At 36.6% G+C, this 26802-nt stretch overlaps 1 protein-coding gene across 2 annotated transcripts in view; it reads right to left on the bottom strand.

The window, feature by feature from the left end:
- Positions 1-26802, bottom strand: part of LOC150080626 (glycerol kinase-like) — a 420206-nt gene that overhangs the window by 161363 nt on the left and 232041 nt on the right. For both annotated transcript variants that reach the window (XM_090381601.1, XM_090381600.1), the window contains exons 11-12: positions 17400-17480; positions 15901-15979 (exon numbers count right to left, since the gene is read on the bottom strand). In XM_090381601.1, coding sequence (XP_090237727.1) covers positions 15901-15979; positions 17400-17480 — 160 coding nt within the window. The remainder of the gene's footprint in view (positions 1-15900; positions 15980-17399; positions 17481-26802) is intronic.

The following is a 26802-nucleotide window of genomic DNA, read 5'->3' as shown; positions in this document are numbered from 1 at the left end:
AATACTAAAGATAAAAAACTTGAAATAAGAATACTTTCGGAATATGAAAATTTAGAGTAATGTATTTTGGCAGGTGTATAACATTTCTCATAAATATCATTAGCATAACTAAAACTGTAATTATACAGGCATTTGTTATTAGCTATACTTTCACGAATTTCTTCAACAAATACATTAGGCATGACCATGGCACTGGCAGGATATTTTTAAAGGGGTAACAGGAAAATATCCCATTTTCTTCTTCTTATTATTATTATTAGCTATATGGTGCAAGGAAGCCTGAGGCTTATGCTGCACCAGCCAAATACTGATGTCACCTTGTGGAGTCTCAATACTAACACTGGAAAGATCTACTTTAAGGCGTTAAAAGGGATGAATGATCTGGATGCTGATAGCATCTTTACTAATTCTCAGATGACACTAGCACAATTGTGCATATATTATTTTTATGTGCATCTAACCGGAATATAGTGTTTTTTATGTTTTATTTTTTATTCATAATCAGATACATATATCTGATTATGAATCACATATATGTATATTTGACTGTGTAATGTGTAAAATACACTGGCTTGCACTCTTTAAAAAGGTGGTGAGAACAAAACAAAAGCTTTTTTTGATTAAGACAAAAGTTTTAATACATGACATTGATTTTCTCTTTCTCTTCCTCATAATGTGAAAATACCTTTTATTTTTAATAACTAAAAAAATATTAAGTATGCTAAAAGTTACAAAACATATTTAGACATAAAATAGAACTTTCCATTTTCCAATTTAAAAGACCATAAGTGCATGAAATTTAAATATGCTTGCACATTTTGAAATTTTGCCTCATTGGAGAATTACCTGGAGATCAGCATTTAAGGAATTACTGAATATTCAGAAAGTTGAAGCCCTTTGTGGAGTGCAAATTTCTCAAGCTAGAACGTAGTGAACTATCATCAGCAAAACTATGGATAAGATTTCCAGTCAGTGAAAGATGGTTGTTAATATATATATGAGGAAATGAGTGGGAGAAGGTACTGAATATTTGAGAACATCTGCATTTGTGGAGAAATCAGAAAGAGAGCCTTTATAACCTGCAGTGAGTGGTCAGACAGATAACTGGATACATGATTGCAAAAAACAGTTGGAAATTCACAAGATGGGAACTTGTTTAGAAGACCATTATAACAAACAAAATCAGATGCCTTACAACTGTCAAGAGCACCTGATTATTTTTTACCAAACGTTTTCATCAAATTTCTCTGAAGGTGAACAACATAAGCCACAGTGAATATCACCAGTGGACCAGTGCCACTGTACAGCAGTCTCTTATGTGCAACAGTAGTAAGAGCTTTTCCTGAAATCTAAGTATTATTTCATTCATTATATCAGAATTATTTTTCATATCCAGTTCCTTTGTCACTGCATCATAGTATCCAATAAAATCGGCCAGACAAGGTTTCTCCTTAAGAAATCCATGCTGTGACTGAAGTATAATTGCAATTCTGTCTGCATGGTCATGAATTAGTTGTTTAATCAGTGACCCTATTATTTTCCAGAGAACTAAAATTAGGCTAATAGATCTGTAATTACTCATGTCACCCTTTAATCCCCTTGGTGAACTGAGGATACATTCACACATTTCCAGTCGACAGGGACCTCCCCTGAATTCCAAGATGTTTTTGTAATTATGGCTAATGGTTTGCTTACCTCCTTTTCTGCTTCCCTTAATATGAATGGATAGATCCCATCCACCCCAGGTGCCTTTTTATGCTTAATATCATCAATTTCTGTTCAACTATCGATTCAATGCAGTGTTTACAGGATGGAGAGACATTACAGGAGGAGTTATGCTTTTGGTTAATATGGTCTATATCCAACAGACATGAGCTCCCAGTGTAATATACTATGACTGTTTGATAAATTTCTAGCCTCACAAGAAGTTATGTGCAATAGTATCAAGAGCCTTTCCTGAAATCTAAGTATATAATATCAGAATTATTTTTCCCAGCCAGTGACTGACAATTTAATTTTGATGCTTATTTCTTTTTTCAACAATTTGAACTTTTACATGAACATATGCAAAGTTATAGTTATACTTTGCAACATTTTTTTAGGTCATTGAAGTTTAAGCTTGCAATACTCCTTTCAAAAAAGGGGTTATTCCACAAGGATTTTCACAAAGACATGATAAATACATTACAAGGACCTGCCCCATCATAAGCAACTGTCAAAAATTGGTAGGTTGAATTTAAATGTGGCAGAAACAGAATCAAAATTGAACAGTGTAGTGGATGGCATATCAGTGGCAATGACTTCAGAAAAAATGAATAAAGCTCACAACATGATGATGGATGATCAGTGAGTAACTGTTACAGAAATAGAAGAGGCTACAGGCATCTCAAACTGAATGGGTACAAAACATTCTGTCAAATGGTAGGTACAACATAGGTTTCTTTGTTGTACCTAATTCATTTGACAAAATTTTTGATTGTTTATGGAGTTGCATTATTGATGTCCCCCCCACTTATTTTGGCACTTGATCAGAAACGTCTTTAACAATTCAAAATTTCAATGAAACGTTTGCTTGTTAACAAGCAGATCCTGAAAACTTTCAGGCAGAAATGTAACTATGGATAAATATTTCTTCACTGCTTCCAACCAAAGTCAAAACTGCAATCAAAACAATGGAAGCATGCCAATTTACCATACTCCAAATCAGTCCCACTGGTGTATAAGGTCATGGCATCTGTCTTTTGGGATTCAAAAGTGATAATAATGGTAGATTATATTCCAAAGGGACATTTAATTTTTCTTTCATCTTCTGTGCCCACACCTGCATCTTAGATGCATCCATGTTAGAGATTCTTAATTAAAATCTAACACAATTAAAATAATATTTTGTTTTAATCTAGCTTGTATGATCTACTTAGCCCCAGCCAACACAAAATATTCACATTTAAACATAGTGACTGAGTTACAATCCCTAACCGTTGGGGAAGAGGGTCACTACTATCTAGCAGCAGGCAGTTAAAATCAACTATTAACATATATACAATTTGGACTCCTAGGAGTGCACCACCACGCCCAGCTTCTTTCAGCCATTACCACATCTCACACATAAATCCCAATTTCTAACTCACTTATCTTAAAACATTAAAATTTGTAAATTTAAAATGTAACTTATTTTACAAAGAATAAAACTCACTGTATACATAAAATCATCAATACATAACTATACAATATTTACAAGTTTTTACACTATTTACATCCATCATGTGTCAATTCAACCTTCTTATCAAATTGTTACAAATTGTTTAAATGCAACATAATTTTCAACAGAATTGAAAACCTCCTCTGGCTGCCACTGCTCACTTCCCACTACATTCATCAGTTGAGTTCTAGGCTCAACATATCTCACACACAGTCTTTCATTATATGTTCTACACTCTCGTTATATCCACATGAGCATAAAGCAAAGGCTTCTATTCCCAACTCATTTAATTTCTCCCTTAATTCATGTTCTGTTACAATCATTATTGTCTGCAAACCCAGCTCCAGCCAACCAAAGCATCTTTTCATTATCACAACATCAAGCAGAAAGGAATAGGTAACCTTCCCCTTGTCAGAACTTCCTCCATTGCTGTTTCCATATCCACTCTAATTCACCCTGTAACCTCTTTCTTTCTTGTTTCACATCTTTTTTGATATATAGCCTAGTCCTATCTGAACATGCATTCCCACTATCTCGGTGAGAATAATTTTTGCTGTGGCATATTCTAACCCATTTACATGCTATTAACAGATCTGCTGGAACCTCCTTGCAATAATCATTAGAGCATCCTTGGAAACAGTTCTGCAGGCTTGAGTCACTGCCAGAGGAAAAAATCTCTGAGTAGAAATTAGATGCCATATAACAAAATTATTTTGGGCCCTAAAGCTTGTATGTCGGTTCAAATATACAAGAATATAAGAGACCTCTCACTCCATTCAATCCTTGCTATTCTTATTTTAGAATATAAAATTCTTATATTATCCTTTATATATTTAACATGGGGAAGAAAGATCAGTCTATCATCCGGCATTATGTTGAGATTTTTAACGATAAGAGCATATCTCAGGGATCTGGCAGGAGTACGCACAACTGGATTCATATTAACACTTAATTTACTTTAAGCAACATCATACTCAACTTAGCCACTGATATCTGCAATTTGTTCTCTTCTGCCCATCTCCATACTTCAGCAATCACCTCATTTGCATGCTCTTCAATCTCCTTTCTTGACCTGCCTTTGATTTTTTTTTTTTTTTTATTACAATTACTTTAAGAGTTCATCCACCTCCACACTATTATAGGGTCCCATTATTGAGCTCTGTGGAGAACTTCTAGTAATATTTTTTTGTACATCCTTGTATTGTGTTCTGATTATCACTCTTTGCACACTTAAATAACTCCTGACAACTCTGTATAACTTATCTGGCAATTCTGCCTCTCTTAATCTTCTTAAAACACTCTACTACCAGATCCTGTCAAAAGCTCCTTGTCCAAAAAGACTCAACACATAATTATCCAAGGCATATCTGGAATCGTCTATCAGAGCCTTAATAGCAACTTCAGCTATTATAATACTTAAGATTATTTAAGTATTATTATTAAGATTATTTAAGTATATTAAGATTAAGATTATTTAAGTATATTAAGATTATTATAATACTTAAATGTTTGATTATAATTTGTATGGTTTTTTGCAAATTTTAATCTGTGATTTTGATATCATTAAACAGTGATTATTGTCAGTAACGTGGTTTTTGTCAACTGATTTATACTATTAGTATATATAAAAGTGTGTGTTGTTTATTCATTAATATGACATAAAACATTAACATTATCATATACTGTTTGCATAACTGCAATGTACATATTCCATGTGTTCAGATAAAATTTTAATGTTTTTTGTGGCCGTTTTGATTACATGAAAAACAGTTTCTGAGATATAGACTCTAACCTTGTTTTTTTCTAAATACAATCAGTATGTCTCGATTTCACTGTCAGGATTTTGGGCGGCACCGGTTACTTATTCTCGGTGGATACCAACACCCAGATGAAAAGTTGGACACCATCCAAATTAAAAATAATATTGAAAATTTAGATTTTGTGTTAACCACCATACTGATAGAAAAATTCTTGTCGAGTATTAATTCAACATCAATGATTTTGCAAATAATGAATATTGGTCAAGCTGCATTGGGCATAGAAACATCATATAATCAAGTGAAAAAATTAAGGAATGAATTTGAAAATATCGTCAAGGAAGCATCATATATTGTGCAGAAATGGGGCATACCTTGTCAATTTGCAAATGAATGGAGGCAATATGTTAAGAAACATTTTGATGAACTGGCAAAGAACTACTGATTTGAAATGTTCTTTAAAGTTAACATTTTTTTATCGAGTAATTGACTTAGTGACAACGGAACTGCACAAAAGGTTTCAAGGACTAAACACAATTTCTGACGTCTGCATTTCTTACTCCAACTCAATTAATCCAAATGAATGACAATTCCATTATAAAAAACGCAGAGAAGGTGCAAAAAAATTTAAGTGACTTTTCAAAATCAATGTCAATTCAATTACTACTTCGAGTAAAGTCACAAAAAATTGAAATTTGCCAAAATTAAAACTATTCGTGAATTTGCAGAACTACTCATAGTAATATACTACTATATGAGTGTTACTTTTTCAGAAGTGTGCTCTTATTGATATTATTTTTGACAATTCCGGTTACTGCATCAACCACAGAATGCTCTTTCTTGTAATTAAGATTAATTAAGCATTATTTGAGAAACACCATGAGGCAACAATATCTATCAGCGCTAGCACTGCTTAGCATAGAAGCACAAGAAGCTAAAATAATGGATGTTTCTAAATTAATTAATGACTTTGCCAATGCCAAATCGAGATGAAAACCATTCTAAATCACGTTAAGTCAGTATATTACTTCATTTAATTTTAAGAATTTATTTTTCATATTTATATTTATAGAATTTAATATTATTATTTTTGTTTTTTTATTGATTGCTAATTTTTTATTTTTACCAAAACTTAAGTGGTCAGACATCCTGGATTATGTTGGACAGTCCTGGATTTAAGTTGTTTGCCCCGCATTGCAAACTGTCCCGGAAAATGTTCTGGATTGGTCATGTAGCCTCCATACTTAATGGCAAATATAATGCAAATAATTTTCATTATGTTTGCCATGAAAAGTTTTTGCTGTAGTAAATAAGTTGTGGACATCAGAAAAAACACAACTGACCGTAGAAGTGCTGAAAGCAATACTACAAGTTAAGTGCAATTTTGCTAATTATTGTGAAGAATTTTACGAAAAAACAGCAAACAATGAAAAATTATTAAGGAAAATTCACTCCGCAGAGAATATATTTAATTATATGATTTAATTTGTATTGTTTTTATTGTTAAAAGAAGTATTTTTATTATTATTATTATTTCACAGAAATTATTATTTCACAAAAATACCTATATATGTATTTCTGTGAAATAAAACAAATATATGTGAAAAAAAAAAAAAAAATATATATATATATATAGGCTATATTTGTTTGTTTTTTAAGAAGTGTGATATTTTATTTTAAGTTTAGTTCAAAGAATGTATTTAATTTATATTTTGTATGTGAATATTTTTTTATATAAAAAATTTTAAAAATATATGTGTACACTGTTTTTAGGGGAGGATTGTAAAATTGATGTCCTGCATTGGAATACTAAGGATCTGGTCACTTTAACCAAAACAAAATTTTTTTGGGGGGGGGGTCAAACTAAACTTTGCAATGGGGACCACTTTTTCTAGTTATGCCACTGATCATATACCTCTACTAATGCTAATTATTTATAAAGATGTAGAGGTGATAGTCCCACTGTATAAGGCAATTATAAGACCACATTTAAAATAATATGTTCAAGTATAGTGTAAAGTAAAGTAAAGTAAAGTGTATTTGTGTCAAACGGCACCAGGGATTTCCCCCCCATCTCCATGTAGTATACATTGTCATGTAACAGAACACTGTTGAGGCCAGAGATTTAAAAGTGCATGGATATTGTACATGTGTACTGTCGTGTACCATTGTTCATCTGGTCATTTAGCCGCTGGACCCCTACTGAGGCCCAACATTGCCCACACTTTTTCTCCACAGGGCAGACCAGGTACACCAGTATTACAATTATTTACTCTGGCAGGCTCTGCCACCTAATTTCCTGAGATTTCAGTGGCTATGTTCAAGTATAGAGATCTCATCTGAAAAAAAGACGTTGAACTTCTTGAAAGGATCCAAAGACAGACTACTCATATGGTGAGATCAGCAAAAGGGCAACCATATGAGGAAAGACTCCGATTATGTGGGCTACAGAGCTTGGCAACCAGGTGCCTCAAGGGTGACCTGACTAGAGTTTATAAGGCTATGAGAGGATTTAATAAAATGAATGAAGGTGGAATTTTCACTGCTATAGAGAATTCCAGAACTCTCATATGGTGAGATCAGCAAAAGGGCAACCATATGAGGAAAGACTCCGATTATGTGGGCTACAGAGCTTGGCAACCAGGTGCCTCAGGGGTGACCTGACTAGAGTTTATAAGGCTATGAGAGGATTTAATAAAATGAATGAAGGTGGAATTTTCACTGTTATAGAGAATTCCAGAACTCGGGGGGGGGGGACATAAATTCAAATTACAGGGAATTAGTTGTGATTTTGGTAGTTGTCGGCGCATCGGCTTCTGTGGCCATATTGCACCTCCCAAGGTTTTTGCAGTACTTTGATCCAAGCCCGAGGCGGGAATCGAACCCGCGACCTTTGGGTTGCCGGGCAGGTACTTTACCCACTCGGCTAGCCCGGTCGGCAATTACAGGGAAAGTGGTTTAGACTAGATTGTAGGAAGTTTTCTTTTAGCCAAAATGTCATTGATTGCTGGAATAGGTTGCCTTTGCAGGTAGTTGAGGCTGAAAGTTTGAATAAATTCAAAGGTCAACTGAATGCTTACCTATGTAAAGAGGGAAGCAAATAACTTCTATTTTCATATCTACTTGGGTTTATTTTATTTACTTTTTTATTTTTTCCCTGGCTAGTGCAGCAAAAGTCTGTAGCTTCCTTGCACTATATGGCTATTACTAATTCCTATTACTTATTAAATACATATTTAATTGGATTTATTAAGATGATTGTTGATCATCTTAATAAACTCAATTTGTTTACTTTTTCATCAGACAAAAATGGTTTACAGACTTTGTTGGGAATTATCTTTTCAAGTTTACTTTAAGAATTTTTGAAAAGTAAACTTTCATTTTCATTTCTTATTGGTAAACATGCTTCCTAGTGAGTTACTGTTTACGAAGAAACCAATTTATAGTACAGTACTAAACGGGCAACTAAGCTAAAACCTGTTTGGCAGCTTTATGAATATGCATCAGCAAGAGCAATCTCAAGACATCACTTATACATTTTGGTTTCATGACCTTCTACTTAAGGGAATGCAGAATATACTTATTGTTTTCTTTACAGTTTACTGTGCAGTGTAATGAGATATCACAACTTAAACTTTTAAAAGAATGAGATTTCATTATGGTAAAATCATCCAGATTTTACCATCACCCTGCAAGATGCAAAAAAGATGACTGTAAAAAAAAAAAAGAGGCTCACTTATATGGTGAATATTAATCCCAAATTTTCAAGGCAAAAATTGGAAGTCCACTCAACATCAAAATATAAACTGCAGCATTGGTATTGGTATTGGTATTGTTATTTCTGGCGCAAGGGCTACTAGGGCCATATTGCGCCTATCAAAGGTATGGAGTTCAGACATTGTGATTATAGAATCATATCAGATGCGATCATATAGTTGTATCTCTTTGAGAAAGCAGAAAAATTCTTGAAGATTTGCATCATTGCCTATAATATGACGAAGTGTTAAAGGTTTTTGAAGATTTCGTATAATACTGAAAGAGGATATTCGGGCGTCAGTGTATAGTGTACAATCAATGAGAATGTGTTTGATTGTGAGAAAAGCGTTACAGTGCGTACACTTAGGAGGATCGTCTCCTGTGAGTAGATAAAGATGGGTGAGGTGACTGTGACCGATTCGCGCTCTGGACAGGAGCACTTCTTCCCTTCTGCTTGCACGGAAACTGGAAGTCCATAACTGTGGTTCAGATTTTATTTGCAGGAGCTTGTTCTGCGGTTGAGCTTGCCATAGAAGTGTCCACTGTTCCTTACATACATGTCTTATATAGGATCTGTAGTCAATGTATGGAACGTAGTAATTTGTAGATGTTATGTTGGATGATTGTTTTGCTGCATAATCCGCTTTTTCATTACCTGATATCCCCATGTGGCCTGGGATCCAACAAAAGATGACTACTTGCTGTTGCTCTTGGATATGCATCAGCCGTGATTTTATTATTGCTATTACAGGATGTGTTGGCGAGGAGGAATTTTGCAAGGCTATAAGTGCGCTCTGTGAGTCTGTATATATCACAGTTTTTTGGATTGACAGATGGAGGATATTTTCTAAGGCAAGGTTGATGGCCCATAATTCTGCTGTGTAACTGCTGCATTCAGTGGGCAAGGAAACAGAGATGGTGTTATAGGGAAAGACAGCTGCAGCCCCGACTCCACTTTCAGACTTTGATCCATCAGTGTATACTTTTGTAAAATGTGGATAATTTTGTGTGTGAGCAGTATGAAGTTGCTGTATATTGATATTAGCAAGCGAATGTTTTCCCCAGTTTAGGAAATAGCTGTCACAGGATACTTTAATAGAATACCATGGAGGATCTGCACTGTTTGAATTTTGGAAGACTTTGTCAAGATGTATATTCCAGGTTTGCGATAATGCTTGCAATCTGATACCAGTAGGTTGAACTGCTCTAGGTTTGTTTCTATAGTGCATAGAGAACTGTGGATCATTAAGTATTGGCCGAATGGGGTGAGTAGATACACTTTGAATTTTAGCAGCATAATTTAGGAGTAACATCTTTCTCCTGAGTCTGAGGGGAGGTTCATGTGTTTCAACATAAAGACTTTGTACTGGCGATGTTCTAAAAGCACCTACAGCAATCCTGAGGGCAGAATGTTGAATAGGGGCAAGTCGTGCTAACACGCTTTCCCTAGCGGAATCGTACACCGGGGCACCATAATCAAGGCGAGATCTGATTAGGGCTCTATATAAGTGAAGTAAGGTGCAACGATCTGCACCCCACGATGTAGAAGAAATAACTCTTAGTATGTTCATTTTTTTCTGGCAAACAGTCCGTAGATGATTAATGTGTTCTTTAAAGTTCAATTTATTGTCAAAAATCACACCAAGAAGACGAACGCTGTTCACAACTGCGACAGGTTGGTTTCTTAAATGTATTTCAGGATCTGGGTGCATCTTTCGTTTGTTACAAAAATGAATGACACTAGATTTCTGATAGGACAGTCGGTAACCATTCTGTGTCATCCATAGTTCGATATTATTGATTGATGTTTGAAGTTGCCTCTCAATAAAACTCATGTTTTGTGAACTGCAAGAGACCGTCAGATCATCAGCATATAGGTATGAAGTCACTGTATTGGGAATAATTTTAGTCAACTGATTTATTCTTATTGCAAACAAAGTTGCACTAAGAACAGAGCCCTGAGGGACTCCGTCTTCTTGTATATATGTTTTGGAAAGGACTTGCCGATAGCGAACTTGAAAGGTCCTCTGCTGTAGGAAATTCTGTATGAAAAGAGGTAAGTGACCTCTCAGATCCAGGGAATATAGATCTCTCAGGATGCCAAAACGCCAAGTGGTGTCAAAGGCTTTCTCTATATCGAGACATGCCATGACGAGATGCTTATTTTGAATAAATGCATTCCTAATATTAGTTTCTGCTTTGATCATAAGATCCAGTGATGATCGGTTTTTCCTGAAACCAAATTGATTATCAGATATTATGTTTTGGGAATCAAGGTACCATGTTAGTCTACGGTGTATTATTTTTTCTAGGGTTTTACTTAAGCAGCTGGTGAGAGAAATGGGTCTATAATTATTAGGCATAGAGAGATCTTTCCCTGGTTTGGGTATTGCCAGTACAAAAGAGTGACGCCAAGAACTGGGGAATGAATGTTCTATGAAGATGCGATTATAGAATGTCAGAAGGGAAGATAGCGATTTATTATCTAGATGCTGTAGCATTATGTTGTATATTCCATCAGGGCCAGCAGCGCTGTTCCTTGCAGTGGATAGAGCCTCTTGAAGTTCTAGCATAGTGAGTGGTTGATTGTACGGTAGAAAGGATTTGGTTCTGAAATTCAGGTGGGATTTTTCGGCTGAAGTCTTAATCTTTTGAAATGATGATTCGTATGCTGTTGATTGAGATAACTGCGAAAATACTGCGCCTAGGGCATCTGCAATCTCTGCAGGAGTAGACAGTTCCAACCCGTTCCAGGTGATAAGTGGGGAGGACAATGGGTGAAATTTGCCATTTAATTGCCTAATTTTTTTCCATATAATTCTTACGTCAGTATTTTTATTAATTTCAGTTGCGAATCGAATCCAAGAGTCTTTTTTTGCTTTTTTCCTAATATGGCGGGCCTTAGCTCTAAGTTTTTTGTAGTTTATCAAGTTAGCAGTGGTAGGGTATTTACGGAATAAATTCCAAGCACGGTTTTTTTCTTTTTTTGCATTTCTACAGTCCTCATTCCACCAGTAGTTTCTGCTTTTACGGATGCTTGACTGTGATTGAGGAATGGCAGTAGATGCAGCTACTAGGATCTGTTTTGTAATATGGTTGGCAGCTTTGTCAATTGGTTGATATTCAATGACCTGGTTGTCAAAGGATACATGGGAAGCGTACTTTGTCCAATCTGCCTTAGAAAATTTCCATTTTTTGCTGGTTTCTGAAGTTATGCAGAGTGAAGTTTGTATTTTACAGATTATTGGGTAGTGGTCACTATTGAGTGGATCATCCAGAGCAGTCCACTCAATACTAGGAAAGAGGATAGGAGAGCAGATGGATAGGTCTATTGCAGAGACTGATCCTGTTGGTAGATGGAAATAAGTTGGAGAGCCTGTATTTAATATGGTTAGATTTTGTCTGTCGACAAGCATTTCAATCAGTTGTCCTCGGGCGTCTGTGTTGGGAGATCCCCACAATGGATAAACTGCAGCCATTATCAATCCACTGCAGGATGCAGGATGGAAGCCTCCTCAACAATTCATGTTGAAGGAAATGTACCATAATCTGCCACGCTGGTCCAGTGCGGGTTGGCAGATCAACCATATTTAGCCGTCAGGGGCTTGAACTCCAGTCTACTCAAAGAGCATGTGCTACTGCACTCCTGCTCCTGACCACTCAGCTACATAGCCCATTCTCACCAGAATATACAATAGTTTTTACAGTAAGCATGTCATACTTATAATTCTGGTTTCAACGATATATGGTTTGTACTTTCATTCTAATAATATGGAAGTAATGAAATTAGCTTACACGTAAGGGTAGTTTAAATAGTTTGTAGAATGACTATGACAAAATATAGATGTTTAAAATAATTTTATTTCAGTATTCATCATAATCATCCTGAACTGCAATGCACTCCTCCAAATTCAAGTACTTTTGTACCACAAAAAAAAATTCACCATCCTATTCTCTACAGTCCAGTCTCTCAAAGCACACATCATCTATTTCATCTCAGAAGTGAAAATTTAAAGAAGGGTTCCTTAGGTTTTGGAAAGAGAAAGAAGTCTCTAGGAGCCAAGTGCAGTGAATAAGGGGTGTAATCAAGTATTTTAAAAGGACATCACGATGCAACTTCCCATGCTACTTTATCTTGTTAGCAATTGAAATGAACCAGCATAATATATTTCACTGCTAATTGTGCATAATAATGAATTGTGATTGTGGCTGCATGCTTAAAGTAATCAGCAAGCACCAAACACCGAGCATCTAAAAATATAGAGGCCATTACCTGATTGATGACTGGGCAACATGGAATTTCTTGGAATGCAGAAATGATGTATGTTTCGAGGTGATACTTCAAATCAGGATAAAAGTATTGTGCTTTCATCTCATCCACAGTCATGAATGAGAAAAGAACAGGAAGTCCTCAGGATTCTACCTAAATCTCTCCAAAAGGTATTCTGATATCTTTATGCAGGGTTTTCTGGTCATTGTTTAACATTTGTGTACCACACAGAAAAATTTCTTAGCATCAAATAATCAACATATATGTTATTATGCAATGCTTTTATGTGTGCCAACAACACAATGTTTAATCATTTAATGATCTTTCATCACAATTTTTTCTATAATTGCTACTGTTTCTAAACTAACAAATAATACTGGGATCCCAACATTAATCTTTGCACATCCCTCTCCAAAAGTAAAATTTTCATAACTAAGAGTTCCATAGTATTACCAGCATATCAGTATGGTCTTCTCTTACAGATATTCCCTTCAAACACATATACTTGATAACTGCACACAGTTTGGATTTCCCCAATTTGGTATTTTCAACAGACAGCTGATAAAAATCCCTGTGTAAAAAATATATTGTTAGTATCACTGTACCATCAAACTACTGATGGAATACACTGGAGAACAGTTCCTAGTGTTACCAGCAAATCAGTATGGTCTTCTTTTGCAGATATTCCCTTCACAGACTATAAAAATATCCCCGCATAAAAAATCTACTGTTAGTATCTGTACCAATGAACTACTGAATGCTAGTTCCTACACATAAAATTTGAGGATTGTCTGAATAATATATGTCATTTTACAAACAATTTAAACAACCCTCATATGATTATAGTACACAATAATAATTCTAATGTTATGAAATTCTTCAAACATTATTGTTAATGCGCTCAAAAATATTTCGTTAATAATAGAAAGCATTAATCACATAAAGTAACAAATTAATGTATGGATAATTGAAGCTGACAGCTTGGGGAAATTCAAAAGTCAGCTGGATGGGTACCTATGGGAGAATGGGAACACATAGGTAGTTTATTTTTATTCTTTTTATTTTTTTATCATTTTTTTTTTAAATTGGTGCAGCAAAAGCCTGGAGCTTCCTTGCACCATATTACTAATACTATTATTGATTTAATTTTCAAATTATATTATTAACCCTCTAGTAAGCAAGGAAAAAAAAAAATCCAAGAGCAACCACATGGTGTATTTTATGCACCATTTTGCTGGGTTTTTTTATTTCTTGACTTTACTTTCCTCACCTCCAATGCTCAGCAGTGTGAAGTGCTATGAAAAATTAATAGTGGGCAAGCAACATGCTTTGTACACAAATAAACCATAAAGAATTTTGTACATCTCTACTTCTCCAATTAAGAAACTAATTAATTATGAAATATCATACTTTAGCAATAGTATGTAAGGCCAAATGATGCAAAGAAGCAGACTTTTTCTACATCAGCCAAAAAACAATTATGAATATTCATACTATTCCCATTCAAACAAAGTAATCATCTAATTCTGCTTTAAATTTAGCCAGACTCACTACTTCTATCAAGTTGGGAAGCAACTTAATCCAATGTTGACAACCTGCTGAACACTAAAATTCACATTGATGTAATTCTAACAGATACGAGGTGCAAGTCAAAAGTTTCCAGACTGGGATAATAAAATTAATTCAGACTTAGTTAAAATTACCTGTTGATATTATCCCCTTCAAAGCAGTCCCCTCCAGAGTTTATACAATGATCCCAGTGCTTCATCCACTATTTGTAGCATCTCCGGAACTTTGGTTTCACGATGATGTCCAACACTTTCTGTGATTCAGCTTCCATCTCTGCAATGTCTTTGTATCTTTGACCTTTTAAGTGGATTATCATTTTGGGTAATAGGAAGAAGTCATGGGGAGGAATGGTAAAGAGAATAGGGTGGGGGACCATCACCATTTTGTTCTCAGCTAAAAACTGAACTGACAAAGTTGTGTGGGCTGGCACATTGTCACAATGCAAAAGCCAATCCTGGGTTGCCATTTGTCTGGGCGTTTTTTGACATCCTCCCTCAAATGCTTTAAGGACCATGATGTAGAAATGGCGATTTATGATTTAGCTTGGCAAAAGGAACTCCTAGTGAACATTCCTGTTATGACCTTGGAAAGGAAATTTCTGTCCTTTCTGATCTGTGTTTGCAGGTCCCTCACACAGAAAGTTGAATCTGTTTCTGTTCATCATTCACCAAATAAGACAAAAATTTGCAGAAACCTGCCTCACATTTAAATTTTCAGTTAAAATGCATAGGCATACTGTACAATAAGCCTATAATGTTACAAATATTGTTATTAATATGCTGTCTGTCCTCATGATGCACTTTTTAAACATTTTCATCAGTTTGACTTGACAATGAATGACCTGAGTGCTCAAAATGCTCAGTCAAAGTTTGGCTGTCTTGGAAACATGAGTACCACTGAAGTATGTGTTCTACCCATATCATCACCACCACCACCAAACCCTTGTTTAAGCATTTCATAAGCCGCCCAGAGCAGTTTTCTCAAGTTTAAGACAAAATTTGATACAAATCCACTGTTCTTTAACATCAGCAAGGAACAGTGGATTTGCTCAGCTGGCTACAAAAATCTCAAGGCACACTCAACAGAAACACTCAGATATCAAATGCACAAAAGCACAACATCTTATGAGCATGAAAATCACCATACTAACTCCAAATGAATTAGTTCAGCAGTATCTAATAAATGGCACACTGCTATAATACAAGTGGTTAGCTCCATGCAGTCAGTCCAGAAACGTTTGGCTCGCACCTCGATTTAAATTTTTAAGTTTTTCTAAGTTTAGTATAAAAACAAAAGCATGCCTACTAGAGAGTTAATAAACCATATATAGTGATTTAACGAAAACTTACCCACTTCATTATTTGACTGAATAATACCTAAATTATCACGGAGCCATCTTATAGCTCCTCCTGCAACTGCCACTGAGCCCTACAATAGCAATACATCATATTTAGGGTGATAACAATTCAGCAATCATAATGATGTAACATATTAAAATTTGCTAAGAATTTATGGTACTTGTCTATTATCCTCCCGCCAGTGTAAGTTATAAGTAATTCTAACCTAACTAATGTACATTTATGTTAAATAAATATGCATAAGTATATTATTATTAGCCATATGGTGCAAGGAAGCCTGAGGCTTATGCTGCACCAACCAAAAAAAATTAATAATAAAAATTCCCGCATTACCCTGAGAGAGAGAGAGAGAGAGAGAGAGAGAGAGAGAGAGAGAGAGAGAGAGAGAGAGAGAGAGAGAGAGAGAGAGAGAGAGAGAGAGAGAGAGAGAGAGAGAGAGAGAGTGTGTGTGTGTCAGAAGTAGAAGGGAATCACCAAGAAAGCAACTTTCTGCCATGATAAAGAGAAGAATGATGATATCCAGCTCAGGACCCTGGGTTTGCCAAGCCCATATATAATTATACACTGGTTAAGTTAGGTTAGGTTAGGTTACAGTTACTAGTAACTTACACTGGCAGGAGGATAACAGAATTTACTTTATGCATAAAGTAACAGTGACCACAATGAATCAAAGCAATACAGATGTATGACAGTCAGTTTTATCAACAGTTCACCTGCCCAATAATGTTAGTTCAAAGACAACACCAAAGTGTAACTGACAGACTTCGTCCCTTTCTTTGCAAATGAACATGTCACTGTGTGAGTTATGAACAGTTTTGTTGAGTATGTGGTTACACATGAATTCTGAATTTTGAAACTGAAGTCGGAGGTGGCACTAAACCAACTAAGGCACTAAGACTATGCAGCAATAGAGGTGGGGAGGGTAGCCATATAACCATTACCCAAGACCAAATAATTCAGCCCAGTGTGAAATGAAAAAAGAAAAAAATCCTCCCATCTTGGAAGGGGATAATCATGGCTGGAAGTGACTGCTGATGCTGTAGTGAACTCACGACTGCAGCAGTTTACACTTGACTGGTGGGTTGCAGTGGGAAACATGATAGGCCTGCATTTTGTATTTCTGAAAAGGGAATAATGGGAACTATGCTGAATGGTCCAAGCTTCTTTCTGCCTTGATATTCAATAAAATACTTGCACTCATTGCAATAAAAATACTCATTTATCATGGTAGCAGAGTGTATTTTTTCAGTTAACTTTAGTTAAATTTTAAACCATATATTATTTTCTACTCACTATTTGTAATTTTTTTTCTCAAATATGTGATAATCATTTTCAGATGGGCTAAACAACTGTTAGAGCTGTTGGTTTTTTTCCCCAGAATTTGCATAGCATCATAAATAGAGACAGACAATTATGTATGTATTATGCTTGTACATAATTAACCATTAGGCATAGTATTGACACATTAAGTAAAGTGAAAGAATACTTACTTCTAATGCATAGAATGTTGGGTTGTCTGGTCCTAATTTATATGCCACTATTGTGAGGAGTCCATGTTCTGACCAAACTGGCTAAAAAAATATGACTATAATGAATATCATGGTACTATACTGTTAACATGGATAATTATAACTATAATATTTCAATGCTAAGTAAAACTGGATATATTCTGCCACATATTGTAATAAAATGCTTTCTCATTTTACATTTGTCTAAATAAGTGGTATATATATATTTTTTTTATGTAAACCCCAAACACGAGAGGTGTTAGAACCTATAGTACTTAGTACCGTGCATGGGTTGGAGGTTGAGAAGACGAAAGAAGATATTTGTTGACATTGGATTTGAACTTCTGTAGACTGTAATTTTCAGAAAATATGTATGAAAGAAGGTTGTTCCAGAAAACGGCAATTGAATGAATAAATGAGGAAGATGAAAAGTTGGTTCTGTAAGTTTGAAGTTGGACAGTAAATGGATGTTGGCTGGTGGCAGCACATGTTCAGACAGAAAGAGGAGAGTGGGAATTATAGAAGCCAATTCAGAAGAACAGTGCCCATGGAAGTAAAAGAGGCATGCAGCAGAAACGGTACGTCTATGAGACAGCGAGTGCAGAGACTCTGTTAGAGATGAATCATTAATTAACCTAACTGCCCTCTTCTGAATAGAATCAAGAAGCCTGAGAGAGGTTTTGGGGGCACCACCCCAGAAGTGGGAACAATATTCCATGGCAGGGTGGATTTGCGATTTATACAGAGTGAGCAGCTTAGTTTTTTTAGATGCAGAGGAAGCAATATTTGTAATGTGCATGTGCCAAGAGAGATTAGAAGTCAGGGTAATCCCCAAAAGAGATATATCATTTTGCCTAGAAATCAGAGTGTCACTAAAGATAAGCATAGGAACAGAAGAATCCTTTTTGCGAGACATAAGACAAGACAGTGTTTTAGAAGGGTTCAAATCAACTAAGTTATCTTTGCCCCACTGGAGAATTACCTGAAGATTGGCATTTAAGGAATTGGTAGCAGATTTTCGAGAAGTTGAAGCTGTTTGAGCAGAGCAAGGTTTCTCAAAATGGAAAGTGGAATGCAATGTGCTATCATCAGCAAAACTATGGATACGATTTCCAGTCAACGGAAGAAGGTCATTAATATACAAGAGGAAAATAGTGGGGGAAAGAACTGAACCTTGGGGGACACCGGCATTAGTGGAGAAGTTAGAAGACAGAGAGCCATCTACCATCACCCTCAGTGAGCGATCAGAGAGAAAACTGGATAACCAATTACTAAAAACAGTTGGCAAACCATAAGATGGAAGCTTGTTTAGAAGACCTTTATGCCAAACACAATCGAAAGCCTTTGAGATGTCAAGAGCAACTACTTGTGTTTCACCGCACCCTTCCATTGAATTAGTCCATAAATGGGTAACATAAGCCAGAATATCACCAGTGGATCGACACTGACAGAATCCATACTGGCGATCGTTGATCAGACGGAAGGTTTCTAGGTAGTTTAAGAGTTGGCGGTTAATTGATTTCTCCACTACTTTAGAAAGAGTAGAAGTAATTGCAAAGGGACAATAATTGGGTGGGAGGGATTTGTCACCCTTTTTAGGAACTGGCTGGGTATGAGCAAATTTCCAAGCAGAAGGAAAAACACCTTTGGAATAAGAAAGTGAAAAAAGCCGGCAAAGAATAGGAGTAAGTTCAGGAGCACAGGTTTTGAGAACAAGTGCAGAAATACCATCGGGACATGGAGCTTTCTTAGCATCAAGATTCGTCAAAATCCTACTAACATCCTTTTGGCGGAAGACCACAGGAGGCATTGAATGGAGCGTGTTGGAAATGGTGGGAGGTGTTTTACCAAGATCATTAATATATGAGTTGGAAGAAAAATAGAATGCTAGCAGGTCAGCTTTATCCTTGGCTGAAGTGACAACAGAACTATCTGGTTTGGATAGAGGTGGGAAAAAGTTACGGCCAATAGCTTTGGCAAGAGACCAGAATGCTTAGCTACCATTAGGGCAAGAAGCAAGTTGTCTACTCTTAGCATGTTCAAACTCTAGTTTGGACTGGTTAATAACTGCTTTACAATTGTTGCAAGCTTTGGTGTAGGCAGAAAACGAAACTGAAGAATTAGAAACAACCCAATTACGATATGTAACATTCTTCCCTTGAACAGCCTTAGCACATTTATCGGAAAAACAAGGTTTAGATAAAGGACAAGATTTTAAAGTGGAGTGTGGGATAAAGGATTCCATTCCTGCAAGAATAATTTCACTGACACGATCTGAGCAAATGTTGACATCAGAAGTTTTGAAACAGTAATCCGACCAAGAATGCAAAATGAGGTCTTCTCATTTTGTATTCTTGTAATGCCAAACAACACGAGGTTGGGAATAGCCATGAGATAAAGGTGCCATTGGTGAAGAGACAATCACCAAGTTGTGATCTGAAGTACCTAAAGGACCTCTCACTTCAACTATGTACTTAGAAGGGTTGTTTCTGAGAAAAAGATCAAGCATATTGGCTGTATGATTAGGATTGTCCGGTATTCTTGTAGGTAAATGAACAATCTGTGCTAGGTCATTAGTAATTGCAAAAGCCTCAGCATCTTGACCAGCTGGGTCGGTGTGACTAGAAAACGGAAGCCAGCTGGATTTGTGAACATTAAAATCACCAAGGAAAATTACCTCGCTGTTAGGAAAGATGGACTGGAGAAAGTCAAGTTGCAAAGAAAGGAAGTCAAAGAGCTCCAAGTGATTAGTGGAGTTGGGAGAATGGTAGAGACAACAGATGAATTTGACACAATGAGGTAGAGAGAGAGATTTTAAGCCAAAGAAGATCAAAGAGAGAGAGATTCCAAATTGCCAAGTCTCTGACAGGGAATATCAGAATGGACATATGCACAAGTACCACCTTTGAGGCGAAAGGAATCATACAGCAAATAATTTGGGTATCTGAGATGAGCAGTAGTTGAATCAACCGATAACTGAGATTCTGTCAGAAAAAGTACATGGGGTTTGGCAGACGGCAAGTGGAAGTGGACATCGTTGAGATTAGAATTGAGACCACATATATTTGTGAAATGAATTAGGAAGTGCTTGGGAGGTTTAGATCTTTTCACAGATAAGCTTGCTCTATTAGTTTGACAATTCGTGGTGTATTTAATAGTAAGAAAAAGTGGGTGGGACATGCTGTATGAAGTAATGAAATTTTTGGATATGGCGTACACATAGTAAGAATATACCCAGATCCTTGACATAATGTGGCCTCGACAATGCTCCCAGCATATACACTACTTGGACTCCCTCCAGTTACTATCTGGCAGAGTAGAGTTAGCAAGATTATACACTAGCTGATCCGGAAGCCTCCTACAGAGTTACCAATAGGTTTGGTCCGGTGTACTAACTAGCAGCTGGCCTGCGAACACAGTTTTAGAGCTGTACCCTCTGGCCACGATGTTCATCATAACCTCAAAAGTCATCAATCATACTGCATGATGCAAGAGATAGGGAAGGGTTGACCGGAACTTAGCTCTAGAGACTAAACATGGGTTCCACCACTTCAAGCCTCCAATAAGCAAAGTGGTGGTATTGCATTGGTTGATGAAAGTCATCTACCATCTAGTACTGCCTGCTAACATAGAGGGGCGGCATTCCTCCATGTGGTGTGGGGACCACACCTCGACCCCTGCTTACGTTGATTCACACCTGGGTGGTCACCCACCATGTACTTGTGCATGGAGGTTATACCCAGGATTACTAACAATCCCACCATCGTGAAGGTGCAAGCAGAGGATTTGGCTGTCACAGACCATCTGAACTTCACCAAAATTGGGTCCACTTGACTTGAGTGTCACCCGAATATCAGTTCCATCAGCGTTTTAGACTCCCAGGTAGCAAGTACAGCTTGTCTGGCATATCTGAGAGAATGTCTGTGACAACCTCAAAGACCCAATACTCTCTACATATACTCCTTGGACTGATCTTATACACAAGTGACAAAGTCACTTGTTTATAAGATCAATATATAAGAAAGGTGTATGAGCCATAACAAGTTAGTTGTTCTCATCATGGCACACACAGAGTCAAGCTGATTGATTTCAGAATGAATTCTGTCAGATCCCACATTGCTGGTTTGTCAATTTGTACACCTGTTTGACAGCCTACACTAACCAAAGTTGACCACTGGTGATATTATCATGAAATGGAAGCATGACAGCATCACCACTCCATAGTGGTGCACAGAAAAAGCACAGAAACTCATTCCACATGATCAGAGGGTACTCATCAGACATCACTGCAAAACAACAATTAGGATGTTTGAGGCACCAATAAGGTTCAAGAGAGTTAGAATTTGTGATTTCATAGTGCTTTGGTTCATATTCAGAGACACGCTGGATGCTCAGTATATTATAAAGATGACTTCTAAAGTGCAGTCATTACATTTATCCAACTCTAATTAATGGACCAGAGCTGACAAGACATATTTATAGGTCTACGAAATTAGCCATCTGACCAGCATTACTGATTTGAAACTGAGGAAGATATATAAAAGGAATAAAGTTACTGAAATCAGGACAATTTGAAGGGAGCTTCATTGATTTGATTTTCTTACAGCTCTTAGTGATTAATTCATCTATGTACCTAAAAATAAAGGCACTTTTTACCATATTTTTTGATCAAACATGAAAAAAATCTGAAAATTGATTACATCAGTTAGTGAAGGTAAAGAAAGCCTGCATGAGAAGCACGCAAAAGTTTGATGAAATTTACCGGTAAAAGTACTTTTCCGTAACAGCATTTGTATTGTTGCTTGCTCAGTAAACATACAGTGGGTGTTATCGGTCAGGAGTAGAAATTGAATCCCATGGAAGATTGAAACCCTCCCTGACCTTTTTTTCTTTAAAATCACTGGTGGGCTAGTAGATAAATTGTTTATTAAGAAAAAAAAAGGCAAAGGAAGCCCACACGAGAAGCATGGCAAACTTCCAAAAGGTTTACCGGTGAAACTACATTACGAACATTTTTTACGACGCCAGAACTTCCAATATGACTCTGTTCATGATTTAATTAGTTAATTCAATTAGTGATTTTAAAGAAAAAGGGTCAGGTTATCCCCTACACTTTGGGAGGGTTTCAAGCTCCCTTAGGATTCAGCTTCTACTCCAGACCGATAACACCCACCATTTGTTTACCGAGCGAACAACAATACAAATGCCATTACGGCAAAGTACTTTTACTGGTAAATTTCATCGAACTTTTGCATGCTTCTCGTGCAGGCTTTCTTTACCTTAGCCCATCACTTCAAACTTTTATTGATCAAACTGACAGAAATCTACAAGACGATTGCAGTATATGAAATCACAGCTAAATAAAGCCAATTTATCAATTGTAGATGATGTAGAGGACAAACTAGTAGATGATGATTCAAAAGAATTAAAGAAAATAAATATAACATAGCCCACAGCCAAATAACAAAATCAGATCCAACTTTCACTTTCCATGCCTGGTGCGAGGATCACCAATGGAATTTCAAGAACACTCTAGTCCTAGCCACTAACAGATACACAAAATGCAGACTGTACAAAGAATCCTTCATTATCAGCATAACCAACAATATTCACTGAAACAAAGGCATGCAGGTAGATGATAACCAAATACACATTTTCAAAGGAACAGTATTAGAGCAGCTAAAAATAAGAACCAAAATAAGTATATCTTGAAAAACGAATCCCCATCCCTCCACTTTCAATGTAATCTTGAACCTACCTACACAATTAAGATGCTCAGAACAATTAGCCACCAAACAGATATCTAATCCTACAACATCCAAATCCCCAGTCTCATTCTAAATACTTCAACCCCTCAGCCTATGATTGGCCCCAGGAAATCTTAACCAGAGTTTTATTTGAAACATTCTTAGTTTGAGAGTAAGGTACAGAACATATAACAGGGGTAACACAAGGGGGAGTCCTCTCTGGTCTCCCCTTTCACAAGTCAGAGACCAGATGTATTGTCTTACATGGATGATTTAAAAATATGACCACCATCCAAGCAAACACAGACCCCTCCAGGATCAGAGAGGAAATTAACAGTGTCCTACTTGCACTAGCGGGCTACCTTAAACAATTTGGCCTTAACATTAACCCAGCAAAGTGCATGCTCTACTCTCTGAAGAAAGAAACAACAATCATCTCACCCAACATCAGTGGAGTTTCCATCCCAACTGTTCCATATCATCTAGATTTGGGGATTGTCTTTGACACAAAACTCAGATTCAACAAGCACACTGACAAATTCATCAGTCATGCACCACACCTAAAATGGAGAGAAAAACAACACCTGCATTACGTTGCACACAGGGTTACAGCAACAAAATATGTCAGGACTATTATATACTCCCCACTAATTTATGCAGCTGAAATCTGGGCATCAGCAGCACCTACAATCAGAAAACTCATTGGGCAGTGGAATATTGGCTCCTCAAATGGATAACCTACAAGCACAGGTTACCACCCCACGTTCATACAACTGAAATGGCCCAGGCCTTGGGAATTCCCAGGCTGCCCTCTCTCATTGACAAAAAAAGACTGATAATCACAGTAAAGATGTTGACTGGTGTGATCACATCTCCTTGTGAGGACAACAGTGAGGACAACAGTCACTACTGTAAATTGTATATGTATTTATCATTTCATTTTATTGCTGTATCATTTAATGTCATCTTGTTTTTGTTCTTGAATGTCTTATGGGTTTTAAGGGTTTTAATGTTTTTGTAACACCTCTTATCTGTGTAAGACCTGGCCTTTTGGCCGTGAAGGGAAAATTGCAATACTTAACCTTGTAACCAGTTACAATCAAATGTTGCAATAAAGATCCTCTCTCTCTCTCTCTCTCTCTCTCTCTCGCTCTCTAATGAATTGCAAACCACTGTCTTAGTATGCGAGGCTGATGGTGTCATAAGGACAGCACTACAAGAGTATAAATATTCATAGGTATCCATTTACTTAATGTTAATTTATTTATTTCATTTTAATTATTAATCTTAACTAAATAATAGCTAATGTAAAATTATTTAAAACGTAAAATTTAATCTTTACCTAATGTATGCTAATAGCTATTTGTTAACTAATCCAAGAATAAACCTTATTAAATAAAAAATGTGTAATCAAATTAACAACTACATGTAAATGAAGTCACCCTAATTTACTAGTTCTGCTGTCTTTGTAGTCACTGAAGAAGTGGTACAGGTATTATTATGAAAGGTGTGGTGCCTCTGTAGCCAGGTGGGAAGGAGCAGCAGTGTGTAACACACGCTTCTTGATTAGAGTGGGGTTCGAGCCCGTCACCACCAAATACAGAGGATGCGGAAAGGTCAGGGAATGACCACCGCATATTCTCAGAGCAATATGGCCTTAGTTGCTAATGCTCCTAAAAACCAAACAACAAAACAACAACAACTATGAAAGGTCTGAGAATAATCTATAATTCTAAAAATATTAAAGGTAGATTACACTTCATGCTGTTTAATTTTACTGTACTATAAAAACTGCATTATTAACTTTTTCCAAAATGACAATGATGTAATCTCCTTTTTTTCCCATTACTTTTAAGTAATTGCAATTAATAATTTTATTAATCATAAAGAAGTGTGAGTTGCAATTCCCACAATTAGCATTAGCAGAGGCATATGATGCAAGAAAGCAAGCTTATGAAGCATCCTCCAAAAAAAAAAAAAAAAAACCCTCACATTTCACCGTTCCATTCATACCAAATGTCTGCCCAGCTCAGCCTTAAATTTATTTAGGCTATCAACTTCCACAACAACAGACAGAAGTCTGTTCCACCAATCAATCACCCACTGGCTAAAGGCAAATTTCTGCACATCTATTCTACAACTATCTTTCCTCAATTTGAATTTTTGTCCCCTCAGTTTCTTAATCTGAGCAAGAGGAAGAATCCCATCAGCATTCAGCTTGCTCAACCCATTCAAAGCCTCAATCAGATCACTTTGCAGGTGCCTACTCTCCAGGTGCTACAATTTGCAAAACTTAAGCCTTTCTTGTAAAGAACACCCCTTTGTTCCCCTCACCTTCCTCTCAACTTTGTTGCCCTTCTTTGTACTCATTCTAGCAACTCTACATCCTTCCTAAAATGAGGCCTCCAGACCTGTGCACAGTACTCTAGGTGTGGCCTGAACACTGCCTTGTACAACAGGATAATCACCTCCCTGTCCCTGCTAGCAAAATTCCTATATATCATTAACAAGACTCCATGACTTGCTCTGGCAGTCCGTCTGCACTGCTCAGCAAACTTCATATTTGACTGCACAATTACCCCCAAGTCTTTTTCACTTTCCACTTCCCAGAGTGTAGTACCAAACAGTTGGTATATTTCTCTTGTGTTATTGCTACCCATATGCAGTACTTCACATTTGCCAATGGTAAACTTCAGTTGCCACGTCTCAGCCCATATACCCAACTTGTCAAGATCCAGTTGAACTGTCTCTATTGTCGTTAACAACTCTGCCAACCTTTGTATCATCCACAAACTTGGACATTAATTCTGATATACCTTCATCAATATCATTGATGAATACATGAAACAACAATGGGCCCAACACTGAACCCTGTGGAACTCCACTAATAACATTTGTCCATGAAGAGCAGTGTCCATTGATTACCACTCTCTGTCATCTCCGACTCAACCATCCCTTTATCCAATGTAGCAATTCTCCAATTTGTACAGCAGTCTTCCATGTGCAACAGTATCAAAAGCTTTCCTGAAATCCAAGTAAATGATAACAAATTTTTTTGTAACATTCGGTTCCTTTGTGACCACATCATAGTATCCAATCAAATTGGTTAGACAACACCTCCCTTTTACAAACCAATGCTGTATCTTAACTATTACTGCAGTCTTCTCTAGATGATCCTGCAAGGCTTCTTTAACCAGTGATTCCATTATTTTACCTGGTACACAAGTTAAATTAACAGGTCTATAGTTACTTGTGTCACCTTTTGAACCCCCTTTGTGAACTGGTGATACATTTGCACACCTGAAGTCCATGGGGACCTACCTTGAGTCCAAGGAAGCTCTCATAATTATTGCTAAGGGTTTGCTTACTTCCTTTGCTGCCTCTTTAAATATAACTAGATAGATCCCATCCACTCCAGGTGCCTTCCTTATGTTTAACTTCAACAATTTCTCCTCCACTTTACTCTCAGTTATTACAAAATCACTTAGCTCCCTGTTAGAGTTTTATAAACTTCTGGCATTCCCCTCATTGAATAACTCCTCATCTGTGAATGTAGATGCAAAATAATCATTCAGTTTATCAGCTACCTGAGCATGATCATAAATAGTCAATCTATCTATGTTAAATGGTCCAATCTG

The sequence above is a fragment of the Mastigoproctus giganteus genome, chromosome 9, assembly GCF_048544385.1.
Source record: "Mastigoproctus giganteus isolate SK-2022 chromosome 9, ASM4854438v1, whole genome shotgun sequence".
Classification (NCBI taxonomy): Eukaryota; Metazoa; Arthropoda; class Arachnida; order Uropygi; family Thelyphonidae; genus Mastigoproctus; species Mastigoproctus giganteus.
This window is presented reverse-complemented; position numbering and strand designations above follow the sequence as displayed.